General features: G+C 41.9%; 1 protein-coding gene across 1 annotated transcript; it reads left to right on the top strand.

Moving 5' to 3' along the window:
- The first annotated feature begins 7,562 nt into the window (after nucleotides 1–7,562).
- Nucleotides 7,563–8,217, top strand: LOC116550147 (nucleoside diphosphate kinase B). The gene has a single exon (XM_032275945.1). The coding sequence runs from the start codon at nucleotides 7,599–7,601 to the stop codon at nucleotides 8,055–8,057; it is 459 nt and encodes a 152-aa protein (XP_032131836.1). The 5' UTR covers nucleotides 7,563–7,598; the 3' UTR covers nucleotides 8,058–8,217.
- Nucleotides 8,218–8,564: the final 347 nt, after the last annotated feature.

The raw sequence follows: 8,564 nt of genomic DNA, 5'->3' as shown, positions 1-8,564 counted from the left end.
ATGGAGAATGGAATGGAGAATGGAGAATGGAGAATGGAATGGAGAATCGAGAATGGAATGGAGAATGGAGAATGGAATACAGAATAGAATGGGGAATGGAGAATGGAATGGAGGATGGAATAGAAAATGGAATGGAGAATGGAGTATGTAATGGAGAATGGAGAATGGAATGGAGAATGGAGAATGCAGGCTTGATTGCAGTGGTATTATCTCTGCTCACTACCACCTCTGCCTCCCAGCTTCAAGCGATTCCCATGCCTCCACCTCCCAAGTAGCTGGGATTACAGGCAGCCACCACCATGGCTAATTTTTGTTTTCTTTTCTTCTTTTTTTTTTTTTTTTTTTTTTTGAGACGGAATTTCACCCTTGTTGCCTAGGCTGGAGTGCAGTGGTGCAATCTCAATTCACTGCAACCTCCGCCTACCAGGTTCAAGAGATTCTCCTGACTCAGCCTTCCGAGTAGCTGGGATTACAGGTGCCTGCCACCACACCTGGCTAATTTTTTGTATTTTTAGTAGAGGCAGGGTTTCGCCATGCTGTCCAGGCTGGTCTTGAACTCCTGGCCTCAAGTGATCTGCCCACCTCCGCCTCCCAAAGTGCTGGATTATAGGCGTGAGCCACCACGCCTGGCCTTAAATATGTCCCTCTTAACTTTGACTCTAGGTTCTGCATGTTTTTCTAGATGCAGCTTTTTCACATTGACCTGATCTTTCACCAATATGCAACCCACACTCTATAAAAGGCTCGCCACACTGCCTCCCTCACCCAACACATTAATTCCTGGTGTTTCTCCCATCTTGTGTCTCTTACTCCATTCTCTCTGCAGGCCAAACCCTTCCCTTTAATAGACATTCACCTCAAACACACTTTCTTCTTCTTCTTTCTCCTTCCTCCTTCCTCCTCTTCCTCCTCCTCCTGTTCTTCCTCTTCTTCTTCTTCCTTTTTAAGACAGGACTCTGTTGCCCAGGCTGGAGTGCAGTCGTGTGATCTCAGCTCACTATAGCTTCAACCTCCTGGGCTCAAGTCATCCTTTCACCTCAGCCTCCCAAGTATCCGGGACTACAGGCATACACCACCACGCCCAGCTAACTTTTACTTTTTGTAGAGACAGTGCCTCACTATGGTGCCCAGGCTGGTCTTGAGTTCCTGGATTCAAGTGATCCTCCTGCCTAGGCCTCCCAAAGTGCTGGGATTACAGGTGTGAACCATCGTGCCTGGCCATACTTCCTTCATGAAGGCTTTCTATCTCCAGCCAACACTCACCTCTCTCCCCATTGAATTCTTATTTCCTGTCTAACCAATACTATCACTGTGAAACTTAGCAGTGTCAAGCTGCTCTCCCCAAATAAACAGGGTATGTCTTGATAGTGGAGAGTTTGAATTATGCTTCATTTCCATCCCATCCCATCTCATTCTTTTTTTCCATACCATTCTTCCACAATATTTGGCACACCCTAATGATTGACCAGTCAGTCGGCAAACAATGGCCGAGTCCCACACTGCCTGTTCTCACTGACTTCAGCACAGATGAAGTCAAACAGATGGAATCAAACGCTGATCCTAGTGAAAAAAATTTGCATTCGTTGTGCACATTATGATACTCATAAGAGACCGAGAAAAGTCCTCTATGAGTAAGCTCAGCTCAAAAACAGGACTCGGAGTTGAATTTGGTATCTGAAAGTTCCTAGTCCATTTCTAGTAACTCAAGTCTGTATACCTGTTTAGAAGGCTATGCTTGGGGATTGCCCTCTAGAATAAATGCAGATGGTTGATAAGCATTTGTGTCAGCCTCTCAAACAACAGAGTTCCAGTCATGCATATGTTCTTATGGAGGTACAGTCTTTTGTGTAGAAAAAAGACTTGACCCTCAAGTATTTTTGTTTTTTAAATGGGCAAATGTTCATGGAGATGTTCAGGTCCACATGTCTCTTTCCCTTGTGATCAGTAACGTCATTTGCTGGCCAGTCAGTCTGAACTAGAAGGACCATTGCCCAGAGAGAAGGAAGGTGGCCCCGAGAGGAATTGAGATTCCTATCCTGTGTTTGCGCATGAAACGCTATAGGACCCTTGGACATCGGACTGCTGCTGTTGTGCGTGACCATGTGATGGGAATTAACACATAATTCTATGTCCCAGCTTTACTGCTGAGGTCCATAATGAGCCAGTATAATTAAGCACCATTCGCCTGGTTAGTTAGTTCGGGTGTCTAAATCTGTCACAATAAAGTATGTGATGTTAAACATGTTTGGATTAGAACCTTCTGGAGCCAATGCCAATGCAGACAGCTATATTAATCACATGGGAGGTTATCTTATTTGAGATTTTCTATGCACCTCTGAGTTACAGTGTTTCATCCATCAAGGGCCTGCTGAAGACATCTGTAAACTTTGATTTATTGCACTGTTTCTGGTACGGAATTAAATAACATTATACTCAAATATATTGGCTTAATTGACAGGTAGAGATTTAATCCTGTTAATTACGCAGTCTGCTTGAAAGCTTCTATTAACCCCTTGCTGAATCGGCGGGATTCAGAAGAGGTATCTCAGCACCTATTTTGAGCTCAGGTAAATCCATCATTTTCCTTCTTCAAAAAGTTTGTTCTCACTAGCCCCAAATCATGAGTGAACATGAATCCCATGAGACAACTGTGTCATCTAGGGCTGTCTCTTCTGACTCCATATAGCCTACCTCTTGGGTAAATGGTGTCAGAAGGTTTACAGTCACGGTCTCTCCTGGTTTTGGGCTTCCTATGTGAGTATTTAATGGGCTAACAGGTGTGAAAGTTGTCCATACATTTACTTATTCAAAATACTTTTATTGAGCACTTACTATGTTCAGGAACTTTGCTGGGCTAGAAAAAATAAAAATATATGTACAGTTGAGATCCTCAAGGAACTTACATCACATAGGATACTCATTAATGATAATAGTCTACGCCGTTATAGTAATGCATGTTGACAGGTTACCCGTACCAGAAGACACACGTGCAGTTAAACTTTCTCTTTCTAGAGAGAGTATAAGGGATGCTGATACAGTTTGTATGTTTGTCCCTCCAAACTACATGTTGAAATTTGATCCCCCGTGTTGGAGGTGGGACCTAATGGGAGGTGTTTGGGTTGTAGGGGAGGATCCCTTATAAATGGCTTGGCACTGTAAGCCATTTACAGTATGGATGGCTGCTTGTAATGAGTGAGTTCTTGTTCTGTTTCTCAGGAGATCTGCCTGGCATCCCCTCCCCTCTCTCTTCCTTCCTTACTACATGATGCCTGCTCCCCTTTCCCTATGAATGGAAGCTTCCTGAAGCCCTTACTAGGAGCAGATGCTGTCACCTGCTTCTTATACAGCCTGCAGAACCAGGAGCTGAATAATCCTCTTTTCTTTATAAATTGCTCAGGCTTTCCTTTATAACAACACAAACAGACTAAGACAGGCGCTAACGTGGAAATTTCAAACATGGCTGCAAAAAAGTATGGGAAACGCTTGAGGAAGGCAGATTCTCTTGGAGCTTTTCAACTCGCCCCTCACAAAGCAGTCACAGTCTCCATGTACACGACAGGACCACTGCCTCCCGCCCCTGCCATCTGATAGGCTTCTCTACTCCTCAGGTCCCCAGATGTCCCCTCTGTTCCTGGTCACTGTGCTAGGTGTTGAGGACACAGAGAGGGGGAAGACTTCTCTGCCTTCTTTGGGTTCACAGTCTGATGAAGACACAGACATCAGTAAGAGGACAATGATGGAGGTTACCTGTGGGAACCCAAAGTGGACACCCTTAGCCTGGGAGGATTCAAGGAAGGCTTCCTGGAGGAGACACTCTATGATTTTGATTTTAACAAATGATGAACAGTTACTCAGGTAAAGAATGAAGGGTAGGTGAGGCAAGGGAGTTAGGGAATGGCAATTTGGACAAAGCAACTGACCTGGCCAAAGTCACAGCAGACTGAGCCAATGAAGGGCTCACTGGAAGCCACAAGTCGTTGGTATTTTTAAACATCAAGCAAGGAGTAGCTGCAGCTGGGCTTTGCCTGAGGCTGTGTCGCAGAGGACCTTGCAGGCCAGACTAGGCCCTTGGAACATGGTTATTTAGGAGCCAGTAGAAAATTTCCAAGCAGGAAAGTAAAATGATTAGGGTTTTAAAACTCACTCCATCTGATGATCAATCTGGTGGTCCAGTAGAGGATTTATTAGTGTGTGTCTCACTTGGAATCATTTTCAAATAAATTTTTAAAAATCCATCTTTTCTACACTCTAAGAATACTTTTAGGGTTGAGGTCCTGATAGTCATGTCATTAAAAATTTTTGTTGTGATTTCACATTTACAAAAAAGTTACAAAATGTACAAATAACTTCTATATAGCCTTTTCTGAGATTCACCAGGTGTTCTTTTGTCTCCTTTGTTCATCTATCTATCTACACACACTTATTCATTGAACCATCTGATAGTAGTTTGCAGACATCATGCCTTTATTCCTATTCACAAATATTCCAATGTCTATTTCTTAAGAACAGGAATTTTCTCTTCTATAACAACAATCAACATCAAAATCTGGAAATGTAATAATGTATCTAATACTATAATTTAGCTCAATTTTGCGAATTATGCTAATAATTAATCATATTTTTTAAAACTTACTTAAATTTGGTATCTGATTCTATGCACAAAGCTTTAAGCTATAAATTCACTGTGGCAGAGATTAATCATTACACAGGCACACCTCATTTCATTGTGCCTTGTTTCATTGTGCTCCATGGATACTGCGATGTTTATAAATTGAAGGTTTGTGCCTATACTGCATAGGCAAGTCTATTGGTGCCAGTTTTCCAACAGCATGTGCTCACTTTGGGTCTCTGCATAACATTTTAGTAATTCTCAATATTTCAAACTTTTTCCAGTATTATTAGATCTATTATTAGGGTGACTTGTGATGAGTGATCGTTGGTGTCACTACGGTCATTGTTTTAGAATGTCATGAACTGTGCCCACATTATGCAGCAAATTTAATTGATAATGTATGTGTTCTGACTGTTCCACTGACCAGCTGTTCCTTGACTCTCTCTCTCTCCTCAGGGCTTTCTATCCCTGAGACACAACAGTATTGAAATGAGGCCATTTAATAACCCCACAATAGTTTCTAAGTGTTCAAGTGAAAGCAAGATTGTACATCTCTCACTTTAAGTCGAAACTGAGATAAGCTTAGTGAGGAAGGCATATCGAAAGCCAAGATAGGCTAAAAGGTAGGTCTCTTGTACCAAATAGCTAGCGAAGTTGTGAATGCAAAGGAAAAGTTCTTGAAGGAAATTGTAAGTGCTACTCCAGTAAACAGACAAGTTGTAAGAAAGCAAAACAGCCCTATTGTTGAGATAAAGAAAGTCTGAGTGGTTTGCATAGCAGATCAAACCAGTCACAACATTCCTTTAAGCCAAAACCTAATCCAGAGCAAGGCCCTAACTCTTTTCAATTCTATGAAGGCTGATAGAGGTGAGGAAGCTGCAAAAGAAAAATTTCAAGATAGCAGACGTTGGTTCATGAGGTTTGAGAAAAGAAGCCATCTCCATAACATAAAAGTGCAAGGTGAAACAACAAGTGCTGACCTAGAAGCTACAGCAAGTGATCCAGGAGATCTGGCTAAGATCATTAATGGAGGTGATGACACTAAACAACAAAGTTTCCATGCAGGTGACACAGCCTTCTATTAGAAGATGTCATCTAGGACTTTCATGACTAGAGAGAAGAAGTCAATCCCTACCTTCAGACTTACAAAAAAAACAGGCTGACAATTTTGTCAAGTGCTAATTCAGGTGCTGACTTTAGTTGAAGTTGAAGCCAATGCTAATTGACCATTCTGAAAATTCTAGAGCCCTTAAGAATTATGCTAAATCTACTCTGACTGTGCTCTGTAAGTAAAGCAACAAGGCCTGGATGACATATATGTTTATAGCACGGTTTACTGAATATTTTAAGCCCACTGTTGAGACCTACTGCTCAGGAAAAAAAAAAAGATTCTTTTTAAAATATTACTGTTCATTGACAATGCACCTAATCACCTGAGAGCTCTGATAAAAATGCAGAAGGAGATTAATGTTGTTTTCATGCCTGCTAACACAACAGGCATTCTGCAGCCATGGATTGAAGAATCATTTTGACCTTCAAATTTTATTCTTTAAGAAACACATTTGGCCAGGCACAGTGGCTCACGCCTGTTATCCCAGCACTTTGGGAGGCTGAAGTGGGTGGATTACCTGAGGAGTCAAAGACCAGCCTGGTTAACATGTCGAAATGCTGTCTCTACTAAAAATACAAAAATTCGCTGGGTGTAGTGGTGGGCACCTGTAATCCCAGCTACTCAGGAGGCTGAGGCAGGGATAATCACTTGAACCTGGGAGGTGGAGGTTGCAGTGAACCGAGATCACACCATTGCATTCCAGCCTGGGTGACAGAGCAAGACTCTGTCTCAAAAAGAAAAATGAAAGTAAAAAGAAAAGAGACATTTCATAAGGCTATAGTTGCCATAGATAATATTTCTCTAATGGATCAGGGCAAAGTAAATTGAAAACCTTCTGGAAAGAATTCATCATTCTAGCTACCATTAAGACCACTTGTAATTCAAGGGAGCAGGTCAAAAATATCAACATAAACAAGAATTTGAAAGAAGTTGATTCCAACTTTGAGTGATTCAAGACTTCAATGAAGGAAGTCACTGCAGATGTAGTAGAAATAGCAAATGAACTTAGACAGTTAGAAGTGGAGCCTAAAAATGTGACTGAAATGCTACAATCTCATAATAAAATTTGAATGGATGAGGAGTTGCTTCTTATGAATAGCAGTGAAAGTAATTTTTTGAGATGGAATCTATTCCTGGGGAAGTATTAGTCTGGCCCAAAAGTCACTGCGGTTTTTGCCCTTACTTTTATGGTAAAAACCACAATTACTTTTGGACCACCCTAAGAGTAGAAACATTGTGAGCATTGTTGAAATGATAACAAAGGATTTAGAATATTCATAAACTTAGTTGGTCAAACAATGACAGGGTTTGAAAAGACTGACTTCAGTTTTGAAAGAACTTCTACTATTGGTAAGATGCTATCAAACAGCACAGCATGCTAGAGAGAAATCTTTCATGACAGAAAGAGCCAATCAATGCAGCAAATTTCATTGTTGTCTTGTTTTAAGAAATTGCCACAACCATCCCAGTTTTCAGCAACCACTGAAAACTGCTGAGTTTTCAGTCAGCAGCCATCAACATCTAGATAAGGCCTTCTAGAGCAAAAAGAAGGCTCAGATGATTCGTGACTTTTTTTTTAGCAATAAAGTATTTTAATTAATGTACATACAGTTTTTAGATATAACATTATTGTGCATTTAATAGACTATAATATAGTGCAAACGTAACATTTATATGCATGCACAGGGAAGCCAAACAACTTGTGTGACTTGCTTTATTGTGATGTTTGCTTTCTTATCATAGTCCGGAACTAAACCGGCAAAATCTCCAAGGTATGCCTGTAGTGATAAATTGTTTTAGATTATCCATAAAAATAAAAGTACAGAATTTCCGGCACTGCAGCGCCGCCGCCTGGCCCCGCCAGCTTCCCGGACCATGGCCAACCTCGAGCGCACCTTCATCGCCATCAAGCCGGACGGCGTGCAGCGCGGCCTGGTGGGCGAGATCATCAAGCGCTTCGAGCAGAAGGGGTTCCGCCTCGTGGCCATGAAGTTCCTCCGGGCCTCTGAGGAACACCTGAAGCAGCATTACATTGACCTGAAAGACCGCCCATTCTTCCCTGGGCTGGTGAAGTACATGAACTCAGGGCCAGTCGTGGCCATGGTCTGGGAGGGGTTGAATGTGGTGAAGACAGGTCGAGTGATGCTTGGGGAGACCAATCCAGCAGATTCTAAGCCAGGCACCATTCGTGGGGACTTCTGCATTCAGGTTGGCAGGAACATCATTCATGGCAGTGACTCAGTAAAAAGTGCTGAAAAAGAAATCAGCCTATGGTTTAAGCCTGAAGAACTGGTTGACTACAAGTCTTGTGCTCATGACTGGGTCTATGAATAAGAGGTGGACACAGCAGCAGTCTCCTTCAGCCCGGCTTGGTGTGTCCCTGGACACAGCTCTTCATTCCACTGACTTAGAAGCAACAGGAGTGATCATTCTTTTGTAGAGCATATTTGCCAGTAAAGCCTTTGGAAACTGGAAAAAAAAAAAAAAAAAAAAAGTACAGAATTTAAAAATTCTTGTAGAACTCGTGGATGCCCGAATTCGCATTTGAGACAAATTGTTGGAAACCAAGGTAGAGACAGGAGGAGCTTTGTTCATAATGCATGTGTGGATTGTCTTTTACTGTTCACATTACTCAGAGAATCAGAAAGTCAAGCAGTGGTAAAATCAAAGCTCCCATCTGCGTTCAGCAACATTAAATACAAAATTCCTGAAAAATCTAGGCATTAGGGTAGGAGTTATGCACATTAACTCACAAGTCCAACACAGAGCTGAAAATGGAACCTGACCAGCACCCAACTGGTTAAAAGGATAAGGCCAAAGATACTCTCATGCCCTGTCTTT

Source organism: Sapajus apella, unplaced genomic scaffold, assembly GCF_009761245.1.
Source record: "Sapajus apella isolate SASKATOON/1434 unplaced genomic scaffold, GSC_monkey_1.0 scaffold7, whole genome shotgun sequence".
Lineage (NCBI taxonomy): Eukaryota > Metazoa > Chordata > Mammalia > Primates > Cebidae > Sapajus > Sapajus apella.
The sequence above is the reverse complement of the archived record's forward strand: the minus strand, read 5'-3'. Positions and strand labels throughout refer to the sequence as shown.

Bases quoted from the DNA above. Each gene is read 5' to 3' on its own strand.
- LOC116550147 (XM_032275945.1), top strand. From the start codon at position 7,599: ATGGCCAACCTCGAGCGCACCTTCATCGCCATCAAGCCGGACGGCGTG.